The 26,870-nt window shown below is 38.1% G+C and overlaps 5 protein-coding genes and 5 pseudogenes across 8 annotated transcripts; 6 read left to right on the top strand and 4 right to left on the bottom strand.

The window, feature by feature from the left end:
- Positions 1-696: 696 nt before the first annotated feature.
- Positions 697-2,369, bottom strand: LOC125587562 (annotated as a pseudogene).
- A 708-nt stretch (positions 2,370-3,077) lies between these two features.
- On the top strand, positions 3,078-5,163 carry LOC125587563 (annotated as a pseudogene).
- Positions 5,164-6,510: 1,347 nt separating this feature from the next.
- LOC125587369 lies at positions 6,511-7,638 on the top strand (annotated as a pseudogene).
- A 487-nt stretch (positions 7,639-8,125) lies between these two features.
- Positions 8,126-9,085, bottom strand: LOC125587370 (annotated as a pseudogene).
- Positions 9,086-9,316: 231 nt separating this feature from the next.
- LOC125587371 lies at positions 9,317-11,179 on the top strand (annotated as a pseudogene).
- Positions 11,180-12,508: 1,329 nt separating this feature from the next.
- On the top strand, positions 12,509-15,521 carry LOC125575662 (probable protein phosphatase 2C 33). Of its 2 annotated transcripts, none has more exons than XM_048758295.1 (6): positions 12,509-12,673; positions 13,352-13,748; positions 13,823-14,188; positions 14,264-14,381; positions 14,461-14,684; positions 14,754-15,521. In XM_048758295.1, the coding sequence occupies exons 2-6, from the start codon at positions 13,503-13,505 to the stop codon at positions 15,171-15,173; spliced, it is 1,374 nt and encodes a 457-aa protein (XP_048614252.1). In that variant the 5' UTR covers positions 12,509-12,673; positions 13,352-13,502; the 3' UTR covers positions 15,174-15,521. The 2 variants fall into 2 exon arrangements, with proteins under 2 accessions (XP_048614252.1, XP_048614251.1); XM_048758294.1 differs by having other exon boundaries at positions 12,552-13,264.
- LOC125587564 (aspartic proteinase 36-like) lies at positions 15,277-18,047 on the bottom strand. 2 transcript variants are annotated; one of them, XM_048758293.1, is made up of 10 exons: positions 17,661-18,024; positions 17,324-17,450; positions 16,778-17,244; positions 16,535-16,697; positions 16,379-16,452; positions 16,195-16,282; positions 16,040-16,115; positions 15,881-15,952; positions 15,723-15,795; positions 15,277-15,543 (listed from the first exon to the last, which is right to left on the bottom strand). In XM_048758293.1, exons 1-10 carry the CDS (start codon positions 17,909-17,911, stop codon positions 15,540-15,542), a joined length of 1,395 nt encoding a protein of 464 aa, XP_048614250.1. In that variant the 5' UTR covers positions 17,912-18,024; the 3' UTR covers positions 15,277-15,539. The 2 variants fall into 2 exon arrangements, with proteins under 2 accessions (XP_048614250.1, XP_048614249.1); XM_048758292.1 differs by having other exon boundaries at positions 15,513-15,795; positions 17,661-18,047.
- A 606-nt stretch (positions 18,048-18,653) lies between these two features.
- Positions 18,654-19,946, top strand: LOC125587565 (thioredoxin F1, chloroplastic-like). The gene is made up of 3 exons (XM_048758296.1): positions 18,654-19,294; positions 19,460-19,559; positions 19,664-19,946. Exons 1-3 carry the CDS (start codon positions 19,002-19,004, stop codon positions 19,811-19,813), a joined length of 543 nt encoding a protein of 180 aa, XP_048614253.1. The 5' UTR covers positions 18,654-19,001; the 3' UTR covers positions 19,814-19,946.
- A 953-nt stretch (positions 19,947-20,899) lies between these two features.
- LOC106453219 lies at positions 20,900-22,664 on the top strand. The gene has a single exon (XM_013895479.3). It carries the CDS (start codon positions 21,036-21,038, stop codon positions 22,629-22,631), a length of 1,596 nt encoding a protein of 531 aa, XP_013750933.2. The 5' UTR covers positions 20,900-21,035; the 3' UTR covers positions 22,632-22,664.
- Positions 22,665-22,673: 9 nt separating this feature from the next.
- LOC106453221 (protein DJ-1 homolog D) lies at positions 22,674-26,869 on the bottom strand. Of its 2 annotated transcripts, none has more exons than XM_048758298.1 (5): positions 26,649-26,869; positions 26,456-26,572; positions 25,872-26,312; positions 25,381-25,743; positions 22,674-23,048 (listed from the first exon to the last, which is right to left on the bottom strand). In XM_048758298.1, the coding sequence occupies exons 1-5, from the start codon at positions 26,703-26,705 to the stop codon at positions 22,860-22,862; spliced, it is 1,167 nt and encodes a 388-aa protein (XP_048614255.1). In that variant the 5' UTR covers positions 26,706-26,869; the 3' UTR covers positions 22,674-22,859. The 2 variants fall into 2 exon arrangements, with proteins under 2 accessions (XP_048614255.1, XP_048614254.1); XM_048758297.1 differs by lacking the exon at positions 22,674-23,048 and adding an exon at positions 24,924-25,288 and having other exon boundaries at positions 26,649-26,868.
- Between the last annotated feature and the right edge of the window lies 1 nt (position 26,870).

Consider the following 26,870-nt stretch of genomic DNA (forward strand, 5'->3'; position numbering starts at 1 on the left):
TCATACAGCGTGGAGCCAATCTCCAAAGACCAGTGTCTGATGATGAAATAAGAACAATTGGGCTATCCGAGGTCGTGCCGGTAAGAACAGCTTCCATCGTTTCATCGTGACTCAAAATTCCTTTGCCACCATTGACTATGATCATCACAACCCAATCCAAAAACAGGAACAAGAACTCGAGAGGATTAAAGCCCCAGATCCATTAAAAAAAAAAAATATATATATATATTATTTCGGATCAAAAACTGGAAAAGAAGAGGAAAGAAGAAATTGAAGGGACCTTGAGTCATCAGAGGCGAAAGAGAGGACATAGGAACTCCGGCGTTAAATCCATAGACGTGAAGAGGAATGTCTCCGACAATGATGATGAAGATGAGCATAAGACATTATTACACAGTCATCACTCTTATGTGATTCGCCGATCCTCTTACAAGAAAACGAGAGTAGTGCGGACAATGGACATAGATGAAGACGACGAATCGAGTGAACAGAGAGACAAGAGGAGAGAGAGGAAGTGAGGAGAGACGAAAAGCTAAAAAGCGTTCTCCTCTCACCTCCACACAAAAGATACAAAGAAATTTAGAGATTAATAAATTAAAAAGTTGATGCAAATAGTAAGACGAAACTACCCCTACACCACCGATGTTTTTGCTGCCACTTTTATTTTATCTTCTCCACCTAAATTGGACGGTAGAGAACAAGTCGCACCATTTTTTATTATTTTGTTTCATTATCTTTGTCCTCTTCTGTGTATGGTTTATTCATACAATAAACTACTACTTATTAGAAAACCAAACCAAACCAAAAGTCTTACACATTCATTGGTTTACAATTCATTAACTATAACAATCAAAACACCAAATCCCAATTGAACATCTGGTAATGAAGCTAAACCTAAGCTTGATTTGGTTCTAACCTTGCTTTGGCTCGTTCGAGAGCTTTGAGCCGATTAGCTTCCATTCGTAGTCTCTGTTCCTCGGAAATGTTCTGAGCTCTCTCCATTGCCTTCAGTCTATTAGCTTCCATACGTGCTCTTTGCTCTTCTGTCAGTTCACTGCTTTGATCCATGTTCTGTTCTTCATCGCTCGGTAGCTTCTGAGTAGGTCTGGAGTCCGTTGCACTATCAAATATCTCATTCAACATACTGTCTTGAAAGGCATCAGCATTTGTATCAGCATCCACGGTCTTCTTTGATGGTACGTTCTCCTCGCCATTACTTGGCTGATCCATATCTACATCACCTACACACAAAAAAAAGAGTTTTCATCACAAACAAAACAAGATTGTACTGAAGTGAACCTAAGTTGGAATGCAGCCACACAAGAAGCCTTCTTTTTTTTTTCAGAGTCAAGGGGGGAAAGCTGATATGTGTTACATACCTTGATCATCAGAATGAGCAGCATTTTCCTCCTGCTTGTCGTATAACTTATTGGATCAACTCCACTGGCGACCCTTTCCCTCAGTTCGTTTATACAAATCTAAAAAGGAAAACACAACCAAAGTTTTAACGCAAATGCAACATACTCATTGAGTGAAAATATAAAGTTAATATTACTTGTAGAACCTAAAGGATGTAAGGGAACTAAATATTAAGGCTATGAGGAGCACAATGATTCATATTTACCATGACAGCCTAACACATTCTGAGATTCTACTACTTGAAACTATCAAATAAACACATGATTGACTGACTCGTCACTGAATTTAAAAAAAAAAAAACGAGCAATGTAACTCTGGTTTCAGTAATCTTGCAAAACCAGATTCATAATTGCTAGGAAACATCAAGATTGCATGAATTAAGAACAGTTACAACATCAGAAGAAGTGAGATTGATTGTACCTTGACACGCTTAGTAGAAGCGACTTGTTGGACCTTATGCACAAACTGATCAAAGGAGTAGAGTAAGGTAGCAGATGAGAGTGCCACTCACTGTACATCCTTATCAAATTCCCCAAATCGCTAACCCAAAACAAAACCAATTATCTCATCAGATCTGATAATGATCAGGTTATGAATACGACTCTACTACCTCTTCCCTCGCCCACGATACTTGAAGGATCTAGGGAAGTGGCGAAGAACGTAGCCGAGACCATCCTCCGAGAGCAGCGTCTCAGGTGTTAGCTTAGGCCTTGGGACTCTCGCCTTCGTCGCTTTGGGAAGAACAGGTCCCGCGGCGGCGGGGTTTCCACTTTTGGGGAAGATCTCTGCGACTCGTTGTTAGGGATTTGAGAAGATGGCGCGGGATCGCCGGCGGCCGGAGCCGAGGAAGGGCAATCGCGAGACCAGTGACCGGGTCGGCCGCATTTGAAGCATCCCGTCGGAGCTGATTCCATCTTTACGCCTTTCGATCTCTCTCTCTCTCTCTCTCTCTCTCTCTCTCTTAGGTCTTATCAGATTCAATTGCGAAATTCGTTTTGGCGGTTTAGTTTTTTTTCAGTGGCGGGAAAAAAGTGTATGGATTAACCGGACGGGTTTTAATCGACCCGGTTTCTCTTACTAAATTTTATTTAACAAAAACGTATTATGTATGCATGTTGGAAAGTAGTAATCATTAAATACTAGCATGAATAGTTTTCAGAAAGAAAGAAAAAAACTAGCATCAATTAGACTATATGGATCTTTTCATAATATATAGTCTATCAATTTATTTAGGACTAACATTTTAAAATTACTTATAACATACCAAAAATAGCAAAAAATATACTTATTGTAATGACTATTGGATAAACTAATTCATTTTTATCTTTATTTGGGAGCATAACTATTATTTACAAATACAACTTAGATTTTACGCTAGCCTAAAAGAAGGATGTTGACCGTGCTTTTGGGAGAGGTCAACTTTTTCTCGAGAGAGAATTTTGTAAAAATCCTTCTTATTCGGAAAAGTAATCCTTCATCATCAATTCCAATGGCTTGGATTTGTCTCTTTCATTTTTCTCTTGTGTTTCTTCTTTCACGTGGGTCGTTCAATCTCCACGAAGGACCGGAGCCATTGCTAATCCTTAACAAAACAAAATGTTTGTTTTTCTTAAACAGCTTTTAACCCTTCTAATTACTTAGATTAATTTTGGAACACCATGCATTGTTTTCCATGTTTCTCTACGCCAAAGAGTAAAAAATCTCCAACTAGGAATGAGACCAACGACAATGAAACCAGACCACATGCACACGGTATGTATGTCCAACGTTGCCACCTTTGTGAGTGTCGAAGATTGAAAACCCATTTCTTATTCCTTGATTCGATCAGCAATAACAACTATTACTCTATTTTGTTGTTCTTGAAGAGAATAAACATGCAGATGAAGCAGAGCAATTGGAAGAAACGACGTTGAAGACGTCACTTTCCGAGAACTAGCGACGGCGACAAAGAATTTCCGGCAAGAATGTTTGTTAGGAGAAGGTGGCTTCGGCAGGGTTTACAAAGGAACCCTTCAACCTACTGGCCGGGTGAGAATTATATACATTTCATTGATCCATCCTCGCCATAATAACTAATGTCTTGTTTTGGAGAATGTGTAGGTGGTGGCTGTAAAGCAACTAGACAAGCATGGACTGCATGGGAACAAGGAGTTTCAAGCAGAGGTCTTGTCATTAGGCCGACTCGATCATCCCAATCTTGTTAAGCTTGTAGGCTATTGTGCCGATGGAGATCAAAGACTTTTGGTTTATGATTATGTCACAGGAGGTTCTCTCCAAAACCATCTTCATGGTATATGTATAGATTATTTCTTGCGACACGTTTTAACTTCTTACGAGGGAAAGATGAAATATTTGGATGTTTGGTTTTGCAGAGCCAAAATCAGACCGTGAACCAATGGACTGGACGACAAGGATGCAGATAGCGTACGGTGCAGCGCAAGGGCTTGACTATTTGCACGATAAAGTGAATCCACCCGTGATATACCGTGACTTGAAAGCTTCAAACGTTTTGTTGGACGATGACTTGTGTCCTAAGCTTTCTGACTTTGGCTGCATAAGCTAGGACCAGGGACAGGTGATAAGATGGTGGCTTTAACTTCTCGAGTAATGGGAACTTATGGTTACTCCGCTCCTGAGTATACACGAGGAGGAAATCTCACCTTGAAATCAGATGTCTATAGCTTTGGAGTTGTGTTGCTTGAGCTCTCACTGGTCGAAGAGCTCTTGATACTACTAGACCTAATGATGAACAAAACTTAGTATCTTGGGTAAGTAAACAAAACCATTAAGCTGTTTTAAAATCATAAATGTTACATGGTTTCGGGCCTGGGGAGATTACGGACTTCAGCCCCGAACCTCCTTGGTATTCAAAAAAAAAAAAAACCATAAATGTTTCTTTAAAAAAAAACTATTTCCCATTTCTTTGTAGGCACAACCATTGTTTGGAGATCCAAAGAGATATCCTGATATGGCAGATCCAGTTCTTGAGAATAAATTTTCAGAGAGGGGACTAAACCAAGCGGTGGCGATAGCTTCAATGTGTGTGCAAGAGGAGGCAACAACTCGTCCTCTGATAAGCGATGTAATGGTTGCACTTAGCTTCCTTTCCATGTCTAAAGAAGACGGTGTTCCCACAACTGTTCCTATCTTATCCTTCAGGGACAAGAGCATGTCTATAGCCTTAAGCCGACATGATTCAGATCTTGCATCTTCTAAACTAGCAGTAGAAGATGAAAAAGTCTAGTACATCATCAGACAAAGAATCCTCTGTGGACAGCATGAAGGAGAGAGTAATCAAACGTGAGGAGGAAGATAGCTTGAGCGAATCTGATGATGGGTCTGGTTCTAACTCGGATGAAGAACAAGAAGAGGATCGAAACAGTTTATCAACAGAGCCTATTGATGAGAAGAACCAGGCGCAGAGCTTGAAGATAAACTATAGATATAGTTGGGAAGAAGTGGATGTTAGTGATGAGAAGCTAAGCAGTAAGGCAGCCAGAAATCAAATGATGAGAGCATATATTCGTGCTATGATATTGAAGTAGATCATGATGATTTACCTAGGAATGAAAAGCATATTCATCTTGAGCACATTCATAGCTCGAAATCCGAGATGATCAAAGTGTTTATTTTGATGATGAACCAGGAGATGACAATGAGATATCTTTTCATCGGATAAAATCGGAGGTGGATGTTGATTATGTTGAAGATGACAGTGGAACTTCTTTGCACCCAGTTAAATAAAAGGTTTAAGTGATTCTACATAAGATTGAAACTTTCTTCATGGTTTTTATTCATCCCTTAATGCTAAAGACAAAAGAATTTGAATCTTTGGAGATTTATTTTTTGAAAAACACTCTCAGTTAGGAATAAAATATACACTTTGAAATTTTCCTTTACAAATCTATAACCATTTCTATTTGTATATGATGAGGATATTTTGGATTGATAGATAGCGTACCAAATGTACAAATCAGTTGATCTGATTAAAACAAAAACATAGTCAGAAGTTGTGACTTTTATTATTACATACATATATGGTGTTTTGAAAACCTTAATGAAACACATTAAAGTGTCAGTCTCCTCTCTCTGTTCCTCAAAGTAGGATTTTCTAGATTTATTTTTTGTTCAAAATGATAAATTTTCTGAAATTTTAAGAACATTTTAGTAGTTAATGTTGAAAAGTTGTACACTTTTAAGAAACATTAATTGAAAATATTTGAATTGTTTGAATACTATTGGTTGATATTTATTGAAAATATATAGTAAAATAAATAATAAATTCAATTGTAAATATTTATTATATTCTTAATATGGTGAATACTCTAGAAAATCTTTTTTCGGGAACGGAGGGAGTAGTATTTTAAACAACGACAAAAAAACATGAGTGACATAACAAATAACAAAGACCTAAATATGAATCTTACCAAATCATCAATCTTAGCTATGATTGTACGACTATGATGAGCATTATTAGATTTCCGCATGAAAGAAGAAAGAAATAGATAAAATTAAGTCTCGTAAATATATACTTAACCGATAGAAATAATCAAATAATCCATATAGCATAAATACTTACTATACCGTGTCTTTTGGTTTTCTAAGGTCTTTTTTTTTGTCAACAAATATTCATTCAATACTATCAGTCAGTCTATAAAGAAATAAAAAAAATTCAAACGAGACCACTGGAGTACGTTTGTGTGAATCTGACCCACTAGTTTCTTTCTTTAATTCGAGTTAGACCACATTTTATTCAATTTTTGTTGTTCAGTTAAAAAATGTGAGATGTAATAAAAAGCAGGAAGATGTAATAAAGTGTCAAGATCCTAGATAATACCAAATGAATTCAAAAAAGGGGCTCACACGCTAAATCCCTTGCAATGGGTTTAAAACTTTTAAACCCCTTAGGAAGAAGAAATAATCGTTACGTAAAAAACTGAGTCTTCCTTTTCACAATAGAAGCTTCACTTGATCCTGCCTATAAACACCTTTTTTCTTTCTCTCAAATCAATACCAACCATCACTTCTCTCTGTTTCTCTCTCTCTGATCTGCCTCTTTGTTCTTCATAAATCTTTACAAGTTTACTCGAGATGTGTTTGATAATGGAAGCTGATGATCACGACGGTTGTGTGTTAGTCGCCGCCGCAGAATTTTTCTATGGTTGAAAACGGTATCTACCGATCTTCGTTTCCTAAGCCAGAGCATTTCGGTTTCCTCACAGCCCTTAATCTTCGTTCCATCATGTAAGACCATTTGTTTCTCTCTTCCTTCCTCTGTTTTGCTGGTTTGTTTTCCCACTGTGTGTAATAATTCTTTTTTTTGGTTTCTTGTTGATCACCGAGTTCCTTATCTTTGTCCTGAGAACCATACCCTGAGGAGATTTGAAGTTTTACGAGGCCAACAACATAGCGTTTTTCAATTTGCAATCGAAAGCCAAGGTGTGTCTCTCAGCTCCAGTCATCAAAGCTTTCATTGGATCATTCCCTAGCCATGCTGTGATATCTTGCTGCTTCTTTTCACTGTTACGCTCGTCTTGGTTTTAACTGGACCGTTTATGATTTGCGGAGTCCTCACCCCAATACACCAATCGAGGAGATACGTTATGGCTCTCAGAGTCTTAGTTGGTAGGAATCCAACACTCGGCCACAGTCTTTTATTGTCTACATCCTCTTCCTTACACATGAGTCTTAGAGTAAACTGTATTTTGTTTCTCTTGTAGATGTAAGAAACCATCCGATCCTCATACACTGCAAAGCCGGAAAGGTTAATAATATAAATCAACCTTTGCTCCTTTCATCTTCACTTTCTTTATTAAGTATTATAATGACATTCTTATACAGACTAGTTATTTACACAACACTAAAGGCTGACTCAATATGGTGCATGCAGCATAGGACAGGTTGTTTGGTGGGATGCTTAAGAAAAGTTCAGAACTGGTGTTGGTCATCGGTGCTAGAGGAATACCAAAAGTACGCGGGTTCGAAGTGCAGACAGAGGGACATGAAGTGTATTGAGACATTTGATACCGTGAGCTTGAGGCAGTGTCTCTTGAGCATTATGTACCGTTATCTCGGTTATGGCTAATAGGAAAAAGGTTGCTCTATGGAGAAGAAAATGTCCAGACACACCGAAACCGCAAGGCTACCAATGGTTTGAAAACGAGAGCAACCAAGAGACATGGTTCCGACATAAGTTTGAGATTCAATTTTTATAAGTAACTAGATGATTCATTTACGGGGAGAAGTTAGTTATACATATATATCAAGATTCATAAACATACGTTGTAAGTTTTCAGAAAGGCTATTCTTCATTCATAATTAGAAACTGATGCATGAGAGGTCAATTAAATCAATGGCCATCATGATTAAGTTGCTTTATATTATTTTATTTATTTATTATTACTTGTCAAGTCTTAAAGTGTGGGTTTAGTTGGCTGGTGGCCATTACCATTGTTAATTTACAATCAATTACTAAAGATGAGAGAATAATATAATAAATTTTGGTAAACATTATTACACAATGTGACATTTTCCAATCTATACCATGTGCGGTGCATGAACAAGGTTTCTGACAATATAATACCATATAAGAGCAAAGATCTCTTAATTAAAGATGTCTTTTTAAGATAATCAAAGAATCCAACCAATTTGTGTTAAGCATTCTTGAACTAAAAGAGGCCATATTCTGTTTATTAACAACGGCGACTTTACACCTAATTTAACACGTAAATAGAAAGAAGTTAAGTGTGAAAACACACGTAACAAACAAGCGACTTAAATCAAACGTGATGTGCACTTAATGCAATGCAAAAACATATAAACAGAGAAACTGAAGCCACAACGCTAGCCTAAACCAAATGATACTCGACACAAGTTCTTGCAAAATACAAAGAACAGTTGCAATTAACAAAGACTCAACAATCGTTCAAAGACCAGTTTATTCATAATAACATCTCCCTCCTCCATTTGAAAACAGCAGACAAGCATCATCAACATTCAACACGATGTATTCGGGGAGCAGATTAGCAATCATTGTCTTAAACAAAACATAAAAGATTTAGATAAAATTTCAGGAAACTGAAGCACAAAGATTTACTTCGTTAAGCTTCCTCTGATTCCAGGTTTAGGTTTGGACTCACCACGGAGCTAAAACAGCATGGAGATTCACGAGCTTGGACTCTTCGTAAGGGATCTTCGGATGCTTCGAATCGTGATGGATCTGCATGGTCTTGAGATCCGGAGCCGTGATTTTGCAGTGAGGACACTCGAACTTAGCGTGACCACCTTTCTCTTTCCCGTTCCGATCGGCTATTCCCGCCTTTCCTCCGCCTCTGTTGGTCAACGCAGCATCGATCTTGGCTTGAATCTCCTTAGCTGTATGCTTCTTCGGCTGGCCTTGCCAGTCATCTTCGGTGGTAGTGTGGTGGCGGCGACTCAGGGAGAAGCCCTAGCCGTAACCCTAGTTGTGTTTCCACAGTCTAGTCTGATCAAGACAACCACTTGGGAAAATTATCAGAGGGCCAGTATAAATAAAAAATAATAATTATGGAAACATTGCAAATAAACCCCTCAAAAATAACAACTTTTGTAAGTAAGGAAACTCTTTTTAATTAATCTTATCCACTTTTGTCGGGAGGGGTTTATTTTAGAGTGCGGAGAGGTACATGGTAAGGGTCGTGGACATAAAATAAAATAAAATAAAACAAAACGAGAAAGCAGGGGAGCGCATCAGTTACAACCACATGCAACAGCACATCAATGTCTGCTTCTTCTTTATTTAATCTCTCTTGATTCGCTTCAGATCTCTCTCTTCTTCCCGGTTTCTCCGTCTTCCTCAATCACCGCTCCGATCCGTTTCCATATCACCGAGAAAGTTTCGAGCTTTCTCGGTGCCGCAATGACGACAGATGCTGGGATGGATGCTGTTCAAAGACGCCTCATGTTCGATGACGAGTAAGTCTTTGATTCTTCCCTACTTCGATTTCGCTTCTTGGGTTTCGTCAAAAATTGTAACTTTTGTCAAAAAGAAGAAAAATTGGTTTTTTTCGATAGCCACTGTTGTTGAAAACATATGTCTATGATTGCTGTAGAATAAATGATTTATGGATAAGTAGGAGTTCTTCTTTATGTTCCTTTTGCTGGGTTGGAATAAATGGCAAAAAGTCAAACATTGCTTCTAAGCCTAGTCATTGTTTTATGAAATAGTCGGTTTATGGTGTTCTATCTACGTTTGTTCTTTTTTAACTCAACACATTGCTGTCCTTTTTGCTTTCCATAGTCATTTTTTGGAGTTGGTCTTTCTGTCTTCTCATCTTGTCGTTGTATATATCTTTATTCGTTTAAGTCTTGTTCCTCCCTTTTTTTTAATCCAGTAGTGTTAGTGTCTCTTCTAAGTTTTAGTGAGGTCTATGATGTTTACAGTGACAAGCTTCTTTTTCTCTCTCCACCGTGATAAATTCTCTTTATCTCCATTCCTTGTCTGTTTCTTCTATATGGTCTTAAATGTCCGTTTGCTTCCTGTGTTCACTTTAACTTTTCTGTTTTTGAACATGTACAACTTTCATTTAGTGTTTCATATGTTTTACTCTTTGTTGAGCTTGTTCTTCTACTTTTCTGCCTCATTGACTTACTACTTATTTTTTCCTTTTCCCTGTCTCTCTTTCTAGTTCTTGTATCGAACTTACACTCTTTCTCCTCTTAATTTTTTAGTGCTTACTTTTCCGCTATCTCAGCATTATTCATTTAGTTTCCTGTCCTCTTTGTTTATTCCAATTCCTCCTATTGATCCCTCGAACTTTCTCTCTGGTTTTTTTACCTGTATTGTTATTTCTGCTTCAATCTTTCATGATTGGTTTGCTTCTGCCAGATATTCTTGTGACTATGTGCATGTCTTAAGAATCTAGGCTTACTGTCTCAGCACGGTTCTTATGTCTGAACATTGGCTTACTCACTACTTCTTCCATTTTGAACAGCAACCGTGTCAAAAGCAAAGGTGACCTTCCTCCTAGAGCGGGAGGACAGACACGTGTTGCATTCCTCCCTGACTCACGAGCAGGCTTATACGAAGAGAATGCACTCGGTTGGTATCTACTGTCTCTGCAGAAAATTGTAGCTCAACTTGAATACTGACATTTTTTTGTGCATCATGCTTACCAGGAGTGAGGAATGCTGCACAGAGAAAGCTTCTCGACGAGCTCGGTATTGTAGCTGAAGACGTACCAGTGGAAGAGTTCACTCCCTTGGGTCGTATGCTTTACAAGGCTCCTTCTGATGGCAAATGGGGAGAGCACGAACGTAATTACCATCTCCCTGACGTTTCTTGTTGATCTTTGAACATTGATTATCCGTTTGATTGGCCTTCCTCTTTGTGCAGTGGACTACTTGCTGTTCATTGTGAGGGATGTTAAGGTTGAGCCAAACCCGGACGAAGTAGCGGAGATCAAGTATGTGAGCAGGAAGGGCTGAAGGAGCTGGTGAGGAAAGCAGACGCTGGGGAGGAAGGTTTGAAGTTGTCGCCGTGGTTCAGATTGGTGGTGGACAATTTCTTGATGAAGTGGTGGGATCATGTTGAGAAAGGAACTCTCGGTGAAGCTGTAGACATGAAGACCATCCACAAACTCTGAAATCTTCCTTTAAGCTTTTGGATAATCTTTCCCTCTCTTTTTTTTTTGATATTTTGTGATGATAATAATTGGGAGATGTGAGACCTTTTAGATGTTTTCCAAGAAAAACCATTCAATAAAGTTTCATTTTCATTTAAGAGACATGAACTTTCATAGGATCATTGAGTAAGTTGTACGTACATCTGGACTCTGCTCTGGTTAGTTATTTGTCAAAAAATAGCATTCAATCTTTCTCTGCGTGAAACTATGCTTGAATAAGTTTAGGATCATCCATCTGATTCAGTAGTAATGAAACTCTCTGTAACTACTGCTCTGTTTGTAGACTTCTTCATTCACTTTGCCAGTGGATACTTTGTCATGTGAAACTAACTAAATGTGCCACAGTCACTAAACAGCATCTACTAATAGATTACTAAAAGATAAAGAGACCTTTTATTTGTATCATGGTGTGTAACGTTTATGATATAAAATGGTTCGTTATACATTTTATTGTTATAGACAGAGACTTATCTTAGACCATAACGCAGTCCTAATTACTCAGCGATTAAGCTGGTCATAGTCACTAAACAGCATCTACTAATAGATTACTAAAAGATAAGAGACTTTTTTTTTTGTAACACAGATAAGATAGATACCTTTTCAAATCCTGATTGTTAACGTAATCTATGATTTTATCCAAAAAAAAGAGATGGATTATTTGATTGAGACCGGACTAGAGCAAGCAAACAAAGGAAGAAGATAAGACTGAAGAAGTCATTTTGGATATCATGAGAGAGAGGAGAAACTAAACCCAAAGAGGTTGTCTTCTTCAGGATGATGATCTGCAGATCTGCTGCTTGCATGAGAGGAGAAGTTGATGCGTGTTGGGACTTGTGCCAGTTTGCCTCGTGGCCGACATGTGACTTTAGTTTTTGTACTCGCAATGTTTTGTAAGCATTTGACCATTAATTCTTATGGGTTCCACTGAATATAAATGTTCTGTCACCCAGGCTTCTACAAATGCACAAGGAAATCACCTTTCAACAATTGCCATTTATCATGCATGCTATTCAACCAGAAAAGACTGATCATCACATTTATTAAAATACCTTACTGTAGATTTGATACGTTTTAAATTTTTTGTTAAAATTTTATTATTTCTTGTTACGTACCCTCGATAAAACTAAATCAAATAGACATTATTAAAACGGATTTAAAAGCGAACATGATTAAGCTGACCAAATAAGAAGTTTAGTTAAGCTAAGTACAAAAAAAAAATAAAAAAAAATAAGAAGTTTAGTTGGATTAAAATGGGGATGACTGACCGATAGAGACACCTCTATATTTTTTGCATGGGATATTTTTTTATAAATCAGGAAATAATAAATAAAATATTGGTTGGATGTCAGGAAATTATTGTGTAAGAAACGGTCTTATCCAACCCTCCCCATGTTAATAGTGCCAGCCTGAAAAACACGCAAATATTCAAATAATAAATAAAAAGAAAACCCATCATCTCTTCTCTTGAGAAAAATAGGAAAAAAACAATGATAACATATTTAGAGAGTGCGAACGGACCAGTTTCCATTACTGTTTCTATCTCTCTTTCTACACACTGAAAGTCTGAAGGAGAAAGAACGGGTTTGTAGTTGGTTCGTTGCGTTTCTTTCTCCTTTAAAACTCTCTCTCTCTCTCTCTCTCTCTCTTTTTATTTCTTTCCTCTCTCAGCTACTCTGTTTCTATTTTACGCGCCTTAACAGAATCTTCCTCTGCTTTGTTTTCTTCGTCTTTCTCCTGGATTGAATCTGATTCTGAGATCCTCCTCCTACCTTTTTGATTGATCTCTTTTGAGATAGAGATATAGAAAAGAGTTTTGATGATTCTCGTGTTTGTAGTCTCTTTCCCAATCACTGTGTGATGGTCTCTGATGTATTAAAATAAACAAAAGACCTCTCTTTCTTTTTTTTTTTTTTTTGTGTGGTGCCAATAGAAAAACATCTACGTAGATCTCTTTCTTTTTTTCTTTTAAACTTTCTGGGATTAAATTTACTGTACAATTATTTTATCACAAAAACCGTTTCTTTACTCAAAAACGATTAGACCAACAAGTGGGTTTGAAAGGCTTGATTCTTTTGTCAATTTGTCAATTCAATCTTGGCGATGTGGGTTTAAGATTCACTGCTGTGGAATAATATTCGCCATTAGTGTTCTTTCATAAAGTAGCTGGAACTAAAAAAATAGAGGTATATATATATGTGTTTCTTCTTCCTGTCTGAATCATTTCCTCTTTGATCTAAAAAAGGAAATTAATTTTTTTTTTTTATTTACAGATATCTCTTTCCTTACCTGAATCCCATCATTGCTCTCTGTGGTGATAATCTGGATCTAAAGCCTCAATCTTTCTCGCTGGAGGACCACCGTGGGTGTGATTGTACAGCAGTTGGTCTGGAGTGCCTTGTTAATATAATCAGGGCCCTTAGAATGGGGTCCTGTCTATCTGCTGAGAGCAGGAGTCCCACACCTGGCTCTCCTGGCTTTGGTGTGAAGAAGAGAAAAAACTCTAAGAAGAGACTCGGTTCCAGAAACTCCTCCTTTGATTCAAGAAGAGATGATCCGTTGCATAGAGTCCCGGGCCGGATGTACTTGAATGGAGCAAGTGAGGCTGCTTGTATCTTCACTCAACAAGGCAAGAAAGGGCCTAATCAAGATGCCATGGTTGTTTGGGAGGTTAGTTTAGAAAAAAACAATTAATTTCTTCTCTTTGTTTATGGTTTTCTTATAGGTTTTATTTGTGTGTGCAGAGTTTTGGTTCAATGACAGATACAGTCTTCTGTGGAGTGTTTGATGGGCATGGTCCTTATGGTCATATGGTTGCAAAGAGAGTCAGAGACAATCTTCCTCTCAAATTAAGTGCTTATTGGGAAGCTAAAGTACCTATTAATAGTGCAAGCACCATCAACAACTCTGAAGATGCTTCTTTTGTATCTGCTGAGGAAGAACCTAGTCCATCTGTTGATATTGAGAAGGAAGAGTCCCAATCTGAATTGTTTCAAACTCTGAAAGATGCCTTTCTTAAGGCTTTCAAAGTTATGGACAGAGAGCTTAAATTCCATAAAAGTGTTGACTGTTTCTGCAGTGGGACAACGGCTGTGACTTTGATCAAACAGGTATTGTCATGTCTTTATTAGCGTAGTTCAGTGTAACTGGTTGTTTAATTATATAAATCCTCTGCAATATCTTAGGGTGAGTATCTCGTTGTTGGAAACGTTGGGGACTCAAGAGCTGTGATGGGGACAAGAAACGGTGAAAATGCTCTTGTTGCTGTTCAACTAACTGTTGATCTCAAACCAAATCTCCCAGGTTGAATAACTATTCCTTGTTATGATGGATCCCTTTTATTCAAGTTGTTGTGTTAATTGTCCTCCATTGATTTTTGCAGCTGAGGAAGAGAGGATAAAGAAGTGTAGAGGACGTGTGTTTGCTCTTAGAGATGAGCCTGAGGTTTGTAGAGTCTGGCTGCCAAACTGTGACTCGCCTGGACTTGCAATGGCACGTGCTTTCGGAGACTTTTGTCTTAAAGATTTTGGTCTAATCTCTGTCCCTGATGTATCGTTCCGTCGATTAACCGAACAAGATGAGTTTATAGTGTTGGCTTCAGATGGGGTAGGTAACCTCTCAGACATACAAACATATCTTGTCTCACATTTGTCTAATGGTATGTTTGTGTGATAGATTTGGGATGTGCTCTCAAACGAAGAGGTAGTGGCGATTGTGGCTTCAGCACCATCACGTTCCTCTGCAGCAAGAGCTTTAGTGGAGTCTGCGGTTAGAGCTTGGAGATACAAATACCCTACCTCCAAAGTCGACGACTGTGCTGCGGTTTGCTTGTATCTACACTCCAATGACACAAACCTCATATCGTCAGCTTCTTCCATCTCCAAACTGGAAGATGATGATGATGCATCAGAACCAAGCGGTCTAGGCCGTTCAAGTACTGTCAGGACAGGGAAAGAGATTGCTCTTGACGAAAGTGAAGCTGAAAAGCTGATTAAGGAAGAGGATATAGAGCCTGGAACAGAGTACTCTGCACTAGAAGGTGTTGCAAGAGTTAATACACTTTTAAACTTACCAAGATTTGTGCCTGGAAAATAAAAGAGAAATAAGAGTTCGAAAACTGAAGAAGTTGAGTGGTGACAACAACACATTTAATCAAATAAATCACTCTCAGGACTCAGGAGAGGTACTGTGTCTTTTCTTTCCCACCTTTCTACATTCTCTTATTCTTTGAGTCGACATTCATTGGTTTGGAACATAAACTCTTGTCAGTTTTGTTTTTCTATTTATGTCTTTCTTTCTGTTTTGGTATTGTCAGTAAAGAAAGTGAAAACACAATCACATGTATGTAATAACGGCTTTGTGTCTGTGATACCATGAACCCCCCCTCCCCGGGACTTAATTTTGTCCGTCTGTTGGGGGAATATTTCCTGTTGATTGCTTCAATCTCTTTCTCTTTCAAACTCAACTGTTTCAACAAATGGGAATCAGATCCTTTTACTGATGATAATAACAACACACATAACAACACAAACACAAGGAACAAACTTGTCTTCTTACCAAGGCTATAAAGCAATGTTAGAGAGGAAAAGAACTAAGAGAGAAAAAATAGTAAGAAATTTGGAAACAGCTAAAGAAGAAGAAGACCATGAGAGATTGTGTGCACCAACTGTGTAGACTGCTCCACTTTGTTCATCCTTCACTTGTATTCCTCCTGAGCCTGTGTGATTGATTCATCCGTCACATTCAAACGCTTAAATAGAATTTTAACAAAAAAGTTAAGTAGGATCAGTGATGATGCTTACAGTTGTGATTGGTCCATCCAATAACTTGGTTTTCGATATCATAGACAACTAACTTGTTAGAAAGCGCCATATCTGCACAGCCAAATCGAGTCAAGACTTCAATTATTTGGTGATTAGATTGTGAAATACATTTTTTTTTGGAAGAGAGAGAGATGTTACCTCCAAGAATTGACAATTCTCCTCCATCTTTAGTCTGCAATCCACCGGTTTGCCAGCCTAAACACCATGTGTCTCCCTAAACAAGAGTCGGAGTTTATGTCAGAACAGGAACAACAAACAAGATCAAAGAGTCAGAACAAGAACTAAAACTTTACTTGAATTTGGAAGAGATAATCCCGAGGAGTCACTGTCAAGGAAGCCGACTTGTCGAACTGAAATGTCACAGGTGGGAACCGATCTAAACTGTAATATATCAGTCACCACATCAGATGCAGCATAAGACAGAAGAGCAATATCATTTTCAAACAACTCAACAAAGCAATGTGTTTAGATTCTTACTTGTCGGTATAACGGAAACAAGTAAAAGCATCTTGAACCTTATGCAAGTTGAGCTCTGGATGTGAAGCCAAGATCTGCCAAAAACAACAAACAAAGTGTTTAAGAACCTTTTATAGTAAAAGAAACATATTTTATGAAGAAAACAATTGTATTAACCTCATTGATTAACGGATTATAAACAGCCGTGGGAAGATAGACCAAAGTAGTACCACTGTCAACAATGACTCCTTTGTCATCTCCTGAATCAAAGGCTCCGGAAGAAAGTTGCAAAACTGAGTTACCAACTTCTATTGAATTGAGGTTAACACTATAATGAGCTCTGTAGAAAGGGTAGTCAAAAACAGTGTAAGTAACTCAAAACAAGAAGAGGTTTAAGGAAAAAGGCATTCATTGGCTTACGATTTAGAGAGCATAGGAGTAGTCTTCACTTTCGGCGAGACAACTTCTCCAATGGCGAAGATTCCACCTCCGTTTTTGTTATCCAAGCAATGTGCAAAAGTCCTTTTCACCTTCCCTTGAGAAGCTAACTGAGATATAAACGATGAATTGGACTGTCCAAATCCCATTATCCCATCAACTGCAGAGACTGATTCACCGAGCTGACCAGACTGTTTAGACCCGCACCCGAAGATGATGGTTCCGTTGGTAGAACCGGTCTGACGGTTACCAGTGACTAAATCCAAATGCACAACATCTCTCACTAAGTGACCACTAGTGGAGCTTTGATCTCCGTATTGGATGATGTATTTGCAAGTGGAGCCTGATTGGCACTGAGATATTTGGTTAACGTAAGAGCAGAAGCTGTCATCACAAGAAACAGACTTTGCGGTGGAGGAAGCATCTGAATCATAAGGCTTTAGATCTACCTGAAAAAGATAAATGAAACCATTAAAAACATTATATAAGCAACTTAATGTTATGTGCTTTTGTGGGAGATGGTCTTACCAAATCACTTTTCCTAGGACAACTGATGCATCCAGCACAGTTCACCCATAAGATATCACTTCCTGTATCGACCTGGACATGGTAGTCTCTTGATGGAGTTCCTAGTCCAATTTTAGCAAAGTATAGACTGTAATAACAAGAACAAGAGTCAACAAATGAGAGACAATGACCAAACAAACCATGATGAGAATCTCTCAAAAGATCAAAAAGCTTAAAAAAAGGGTATCTTTCAGATTCCACATTTGTAGGCATAAAAATTTAACCTTTCTATTTAAATTCCCAAACTTTATTTCATAAGGAAACAAAAAAAATGTTAAAGATTAGAGCTTTTGAGTACCCCGTGGACTCAGGCTGGCTATCGCCGCCGAGAGGGAGATCGATGGCGGAGAGGAGTCTGGAGTGACGGTGAGCATCGTGAGCTTTGAGGGCTCCGAGATCCTTTTCTATTTTCCCGGCGAACTTGCTTCGAACTTTGAATGCCAAGTTCTCCGTCGCCGCCGCTGATAACCGCGGCGAAATCAGCAGCGTCGCGAGTGCTGCCGAGAGGAAAATCGCCGACAAAGACCAATGTCTCCGCGTGAGATCCATTCTCCGTCAAAGACTAATATTCCAAACTTATTAATTTAGAAACAAAAAAAGGAAAAAGGTAAAGAGAGAAAAAAGTGTTAGCTTTGGCGGTGGCGTGAGGTTTAGGACAAAGATGTAGAAGAAGCAAATAAACTTTGTAATAAAAATATAGTTTATAAAATTATTATTACAAAATCCCGAATCACCTTTGAATCTATCTGACTATAAAATTATACTTTGTTTGACCAAAAAAATAAAATTATACTTTCTTTTACTTTTTTTTCTTTCTAAAATTAGGAATTAAAACTTTCAGATATTTTTTGACCAAAAAATAAAAAAATAAAAAAAAATTCAGATATTTGTGAATCTGAACAAACCGTTTTTAGTTTCAGTTTGGCGGCAGTTATTTCACCTTCTCTGTCCTTGAGAGTCAAAAAGTTTATTTATTTTTTGGTGTCTATTAAATTCCCTGTTTTACCAATTTTATCTACTTGTTTGTATTCAAAAGTTACATTTGTAATTGTTCTTCCTTATATAATTGAATTTTGTTATGCTAAAAGAATAAAAATATGTCTTTATTTTGAATTTCTAGAACTGTTTGATAATTGCTATCTCAAGTTGTTGGTATTTATATTTTAGTTTGAATTGGAAGTAGTTCAATTTATATGCTAAGCAATATAATAATTCATCCATTTATGGAAAAGGTTATTTAGAAGATAAGATCATCAATATTTTCTTCTTCAATTAAATATTATCTTCAGTTTAAAAAAAAATTAAGATAAAAACTTCAATATTTTCTTCATCAATTAAATATTTGGAGGGACCTAATCGTCATTTACAAGTAAAATGTAAATATCATTATCAATCGTAATTCCCTCGGAGAATTCTACACCTCCCGTTCATCTATCACGATGTGACATAAATACCCCCGAATATCCTCGTTCATCCGCAGAAACTTGAGGCTACAATCGTCTTTTATCCTCTACAGTCCAATACTCCGTTGAGACCGCGCACACACAAGCCAAGCTCATCAACCTTTTTCGAACACCAACTGCATCCTCTTCGTCTTCATCTCCTTCAATCTTCGTGAGCTCAAAAGCTGCCCCACGCAATGCCTCTCTCTCTCCGTCTCGCTCCATATCCTACGGCTTTAGCTTCAACCACCGGTGGATATGGTCCCGTGAAGAAGCAGTGCCGCATCCCTTACTCCGGCGTCGCCACCACGAGGATTGGTTTCTTCTCACTGGATTATGGAAAAAGGGTAGAATCCTCTGTGGTGAGGTGTAGCTTAGAGACAGTGAATGTAAATGTTGGTCAAGTGAAGGAAGTGGATAAGGACACCTTCTGGCCCATCGTTAAAGCCGCTGGTGAAAAGATTATTGTACTTGACATGTACACTCAATGGTATGGCAACGTTATCCACTTTTAGATTAGCCAGTAACCATACTTTAGATTTTTGATTAGAGCATCCATCTAGGAACAAAAATATAATAAAATGATGATGATGATATTTCTTTTGTCACATATTTGAAATCAATGATGTTCCATGTAATATATATTCTAATGCAGGTGTGGACCATGTAAAGTGATTGCACCTAAGTACAAAGCTTTATCAGAGAAGTACGAGGACGTTGTATTTCTTAAGCTTGACTGCAACCCTGAAAACAGGGTTTGTCTTTAAAATCTCATTTCTCCACACCAATGTCCTCGCTCTTGTTTTTTTTTGCTTAAGCTATAATAACGTTGGAACTCTTTTTTATATGTTTGGTGCAGCCATTAGTAAAGGAGCTAGGATTAAGAGTGGTTCCAACTTTCAAAATCTTTAAGGATAATAAAGTCGTCAAGGAAGTTACTGGTGCCAAATATGATAATCTGGTTGAAGCAATTGAAACAGCCAGGTCTGCTGGTGGTTCTTCGGGATGAACCAGTCCCCCATGTAAAGACGTTACCCTGCTTGGGTTGTGAAATGTAGTAAACTATGCTTCTCTTATTTTATTGGAAATGAAAAGATTTTTATGTATTAAAATGGTAGTAAAAAAATTAAATTGTTGTGTTATGAACCGTTTCACCATGATCTGCATCCAACATCCATTAGGGCATCCACATTGGTGAACTCCAAGGGGAGTTCACACGATTTTCGAAAAAAAAAAAATTAAAATAATAAAAATCAGTGAACCTGTTTCTTGGGAGTTCACTCCAGTGAACCCGGATCGTCACTGTAGCGCGGACTCCACGACACGTGGCGGCCCGCGATTGGTCCTATTAATAATTTTATTATTATTTTTTTTTTTAAAAAACAAAAATTAAACAGAAAAAAAATAATAATAAAAAATGCTTTGTGAGGGGTTCACTAGTGCTGATGGTCTTATACCGGACCTTGAAATGTCATATTTTCTTGAAAGGTAAACACACAGGTGTGATATGATCATTTTCTATCGTTATGCCAAGGCGTTGGACTTGTGGTCAGAATGATATATCCAACAAGCGCTCAAGAAACAACGTTTTAAGGAGACGTGGATGTCAAGCGAAGGCTCTAACCAAACCGCTACAGCCAACAGAACAGTGGAAAGAAACTCGATTTGACGTCAAGACATTCTTGTAAAATTATATATTGTTTTTATGAATTAATCAGTTGTACCATCTATTGCATTTACAAAAGTGGAAAAAAACTTGATTCAATTGTGACAAGTCGTGATCATCACTTAAATAACTGAGGATAATCAAGGAAACGGCCATGTTGCCTCTGTCTGGCAAGTTTATGGAAAGCCATAATGATTAATTGATTATATTTTAGTACTATTAGTCAGCGTGTCATTATTATCACAGCTGTTTACATTTACTTGGACTTCAATAATTTGTATGCATCGTCAAACCTACCCATATTAAAATTGTATACATCCATTTAATAATCGTGCTAATATATTGCATTGATTTATTTTTTTTAGATTAAAGATAACATCTAATTAGTTTGTTGATGAGTTGCTGGCAGTCTCGGCAGGCCAATCACCATTGATGATAATATAAAAAAATCATCGTACAGCTAAGAGTGTGAACTCCATTGAAATGTAGTCTATAAGCTCAAGAGGAGCCATCGCAAGACAAAACTTGAAACTTCACTTCTGTTTATTTTTTTCTTCCTTTTACCATGCCTAAGTCTAAGCACATGCTGCCGTTTCATGATCATCCATTGTATATATTCGACGACGACCAATCTTGGTTATGCTATATTTGCTCAACAAACGAAAAGCGTGGGCTGGTCTATATCTGCATGGAGTGCGAACTCGTGACGCACAAGGAGTGCGTCGAGCCTTTCCTCAACAACCCGTTTCAATGCAATCACTTTCTCAAGTTCTTCACAGGTTCACCATTCAAATCTGAAAATCAGCATTGCCATTTTTGTCGTAAGAATCTTTCGTCTTTGTATGCTCGTTGCACTATATGCAACACAAGCATGGATGTTGACTGTTTGAAAAATCCACCGCCGCTCACTATTTTTCAACCGAAGCACCACGAGCATAGTCTCACACTCTTGTCAAGACTAGTCACATTTACTTGTAACGCTTGTGGTCTGGAAGGCGACCGTAATCCTTACGTGTGTCTTGCGTGCAATATGATGCTACATAAAGATTGCATTGATCTACCGAGAGTCATTAGCATCAATCGTCATGATCATCGCATCTCTCATACTTTTCATCTTGGTCAAGGGGAAAGAGACTGGGAGTGTGGAGTTTGTAGGAAGACAATTGATTGGGTCTACGGAGCTTACAAATGCTCTCGTTGTCCTAACTACGCAGTTCATTCAAAATGCGCAACGAGAAGTGAAGTGTGGGATGGGATAGAGCTTGAGGATGTTCCGGACGAAGATGAAGAAATCGAAGATCCATACAAGGTGGTTAATGAACAAGATATCATTCACTTTAGTCATGAGAATCATATCTTAAGATTGGATGAGAGTTGTGTGAAGGATATGCGCTGCGAGGGTTGCGTTTTACACATCAACGGAGAACCATGCTACAGATGTGTGGAATGTGATTTCATCCTACACAAAACATGCGCTAGTCTTCCTCGGAAGAAACGACATTTATTACACAACCATAAGCTTACGCTGCTGGTTGACGAGGTTACTTTCCAGTGTAGAGCTTGCAAAATCAATTCCAATGGTTTCAGGTATAAGTGTGAAGAAGGCTGCAAGGATAAGTTCGTGTATGATGTTCGGTGTAGCTCCGTATCAGAACCGTTTCGCCATGATCTGCACCCACATCCCTTGTACTGGACCTTGGAAGGTTCCAAAGAGTGTCATGCTTGCGACACAGAAACAAAGAATCCTCTATGTTGTACGGTTTGTGATGATTACGCTTTATGCATGAGGTGCACTACTTTGCCAAGGAAGGTGAAACACAGGTGTGATGATCATCTTTTGTCGCTGAGCCAAGGTGTTGGAAACGCGAGCGGTGACTTGTGGTGTGATGTTTGCGAGTGCAAGGTGATAGCGAGTGAGTGTTACTATACTTGCCAAGAGTGTGGAGTCAGTCTCGATATTGATTGTGTGCTTGGAGACTTTTATTATCTCAAGGTAGGACTCATCGGCCCCGGTCTTGAAGTACTTGCCAACAATGGTGTTACTCGACCATTGTGCAGCGGTTGTGAAGTTCGATGCAAGTTCCCATTCCTCGCGAGGGATACTACTACCCAAGAACCTGTTTGTTACTTTTGTAATATAAACTGTTTACACTACCATTAAGTTATATCATAATATGCCAATCTTCTATTACTATACTCCCTGAATGTAAAAGAAATAAATCTCATAAACTTTATTTCCAACTCAAACAAAGTTTTCAGTTTAGACAAACATCAAAGACACAAAACCTCAACATGAAAGACTGCAGTAACATAATGACATGAGCCACAAGTTTTACACATATTACATAGCAGACAAGTTGATTCCTCGTGAAAGGGAAGGTTTACATAACTAGAACGAAACCTGAACGCCCAACAAAACCATTAGCTGTGACACATACTCTGGGTGTCCTGGCCATGCTGCGCCAGTTACCAGATTCCCGTCCGTGAAGCATCGGTGGATTGGATCTGGTTCTAACCAAGTTCCTCCTCCAAGCACCACATTCAGTTTCACTGCTGGATAAGCAGTGCATTTCCTTCCCTGCATCAGTGAACATGAAATCAGATATAGCATCAGTGAACAGTGAACTCAAATCCAAAATCACATCATCTCAACTAACCGGTTCTCAGCCAAGCAACCTCAATGAGCTGAACACTAACGCACTAATTGATGTTGATCTTCCAATTGGTAGCCAACAATTAATAAATATCTCATAAATGCACTAATTTTCGTTATTGAAATATTAAAAAATTAAACCAACAACTTTACCCAAAGCTTTTGATAACAAAAGTAGTTAAAATCTTTTACCAAAGCTTCTTTGCAAGGATCTATTTAATAAAAAAAAAAACAGCTTTTAGTCTATTGTAATTACATCGAAAATATGACAATAAGTTAGAGAAACTAATCACCAAAACATGAAATGGGGTCGGATGCGGTATGAGAACATTGAGAAAAATCTTATGATCAAGTAAAAATCTACCACTATTTTTCAGTACCTACAATCGAACAATTGTTGTATTTTCCAAATTAGGCTAATACTGCGTCATTACTACAAAACTACTCTCACTTGCTTTGTTTTATATGCATGATTTAATTCAACAAATACAAGCCTTTGCATTTTTAGTGTTTCTTTTAGTCATCAATGATCAAATAGTTTAGTCTTCAAGAATTAGACATACTATTTTCAATATTTATATAGATTTCTTGTTTGATATTGTGTACTAACCTTGCTCCCTATAATTTTCTTTGTTTTTGTTGTTCGTGTTCAAATGATGTTATCATACATTTCATAATAGTATTATTTGATATTTGATTGGTATAGTTAATTAAACATTGCATAAACTAAAATAAATAATATTTTATAGTGACAAATAAGAAATCAAACTAACAAAGTTTGCTAAATCATAGTTATTAGTGACTAGTTGAATTTATTTTAAGCTATTAATCACTTCACAATATGTCTAATTTGGAGTAGTTGATGACTTTAGTTGGACTACTCATGTTAATACCGTAATGACATCCAAGCAAATGAAAACTGTGGTTCATGGTAATGTTAATCTATTATGCGATGGTGCACACTGAAATGAGTGCGATCCGTACATTTCTCATTCTCTGCAAAGGTTCAACAGGTTTCACCAAATGAGGAGAATGTGGCTTATGTAATGGACTCTGGATAGGTTTTCACTTATGGCCACAACTCAGTCTTTTCATCCGGTCACGGTACATACAATCCAGTATTGAAGTCGAAGCTTGTTGAGTACTTTTGGAACACTAACACCACATGCAAGCAGGTGGAAGTTAATACAAGATCTACAATTTTTGACAAGAGATGGTCGTCTCTACACAGTCGAGGATATCATCTATGGTCAACTCGTTTCAGGGGATAAAACAAACCAAACATTACGAAATCTGTCTTTTCTTGTGGTCACGGTACCGACATTCCAGTATAGAAACCGAAGCTTGTTGACTACTTTTGGAACACGAACACCGCATATAAGTAGGTGGAAGTTAATTCATGGTCTACTCTCTTCATAAGAAGAGAAGGTCGTCTCATCTTGGTCATGACGGTGTTTAGTCAGAGATACTCTCATTCCCAACTAAGTTTATATAACATTTGATTTATTAATCAAACATTGCATAAACTAAAATAAATAAAATTTTATATTGACAAATCAAAAAACCAAACTTACAAAATTTGCTTAATCGTAGTTGTTAGTGAGTAGTTGAATTTATTTTAAGTTATGTTAATCACTTCACACAGACTGTCTAATTTAGATTAGTCAACACAAGTTCAAGTTTTAAAATGAAATTTAAACACAATCGGATGTTTTTAACTGTTTATATGAAAATTTGTGCTTTTAATAAACTGTTTACACTACCACTAAGTTATTATAATATGCCAATCTTCTATTACTATACTCCCTGAAAATCTCATAAACTTTATTTCCAACTTAGACAAACATCAAAGACTCAAAACCTCAACATGAGAGACTGCAGTAGCATAATAACATAAGCCACAAGTTTTTACACACATTACATTAGCAGACGAGTTGGTTTTGAAAGATTCCACATGAAAGGGACGGTTTACATATCTAGAATGAAACCTGAACTCCCAACAAAAGCATTAGCTGTGACACAAACTCTGGGTGTCCTGGCCATGCTGCCCCAGTTACCAGATTCCCATCGGTGAAGCACCGGTGAATTGGATCTGGTTCTAACCAAGTTCCTCCTCCAAGCACTACATTCAGTTTCACTGCTGGATAAGCAGTGCATTTCCTTCCCTGCATCAGTGACCAGGTTAACATGAAATCAGATATATCAGTTTTCTCAAACAATTTCAGAATTATACAGATTGTAGTGGAACAAAACTGACCTTTAGGACACCAGCAGCAGCTAAGATCTGTTGTCCGTGGCAGATAGATGCAACTGGTTTCCCAGAACTCATAAACTCTTTAACTACGTTAAGGACGTGTTGGTTCAAGGCCAGATATTCAGGAGCTCTGCCCCCTGGAATCACCAGAGCATCATAACTGGAGGAATCTACTCCATCAAAAGTAGCAGTTAAACCAAAAGTATGGCCTGGCTTTTCACTGTAAGTTTGGTCACCCTCAAAGTCATGGATTGCAGTTGGGCAGCGATCACCAGCCTTTTTCTCCGGACAAACCGCATCAACTTGACACCCCAAAGCTTGAAGGGACTGAAATGGAACTTTGACTTCATAGTCTTCCATATAATCCTGCAACGGTAAAAAAATAACCAAAACTGTAATGTTTATAGGGACCCAAGTGCGTATTTTACTTAACAACAGATTATAAACAATGACTACTCATAAACTGAGACAACAAAGTAGTAAACGTCACTTACCCCACAAAGAAACAAGATTCTTTTATTAGCTCCAGTTATTTTACCGCCCATGGCCTTCACAAAAAGCTGGATAAACTCAGGATGTCCCTCATAGGTAGCCGCAGTGATCAAACTACCATCTACGACACAGACATCAGGCGTTGTTGGTTCCACCCACTTGGCGCCTGCAGCGATAAGGGCAGGTCCAACAGTTGCATAAGCTGTGCAGCTTCGACCATTAACAGTGTCAGCAGCTGCTAGTATCAACTGCCCGTGGCAAATAGAGGCTATGGGCTTTCCAGAGGTTGAAAACTGTTTAACCAAGTCAACAACAGATGCATTCATGGCCAAGTATTCAGGAGCACGTCCTCCTGGTATAACCAATCCATCGTACTTGGTGAGGTCAACTTCGTCAAACGTTGCATTGAGTGTGAAATTGTGACCTCGCGACTCGGAATAGGTCTGCAAGTGACCAAATCAGAAAAATAAGTCAACACAGTTTCTCCTACAATTTGAATTTGTGCATCAATAATCTAACTCATAGCACAGTTGAAAATGAAGCGTATCAATAGATCACATCGAGATCGACTGATCGAGAGGGAGACCTGGTGGCCACAGAAGTCGTGAACAGCGGTGGGGCAAGAGTCACCAGACTTTTTACCGGGGCAGACGGTGTGGACTGAGACTCCGAAAGCTTGCAAAGCCTGGAACGGTACCATCACCTGAGAGAGAAGCACAAGCTAGTATATATAAGAACAACGAAGAAAGAAAAAAAAAGTAGTAGACGAAGAAGAGGACCTCATAGTCTTCCATGTAGTCACCGCACAGGATCAGAACAGTTCTCGAGTTCGCCATTTTCAGCTAGAGCGTGAGAGAGAAGTGATTCTGCTTGAAGGTGCGTCGTGTTAAAATTTGGAGAGGGATGACATTCTGGAGAGATCTGCTTAACGGCGACGTTTAGGGACGAGTGGAGCACGCGTGGTCGCACATATGGAAAAAAGTTAATATTATAATGGATTT

Source organism: Brassica napus, chromosome C5 (genome assembly GCF_020379485.1).
Source record: "Brassica napus cultivar Da-Ae chromosome C5, Da-Ae, whole genome shotgun sequence".
Lineage (NCBI taxonomy): Eukaryota > Viridiplantae > Streptophyta > Magnoliopsida > Brassicales > Brassicaceae > Brassica > Brassica napus.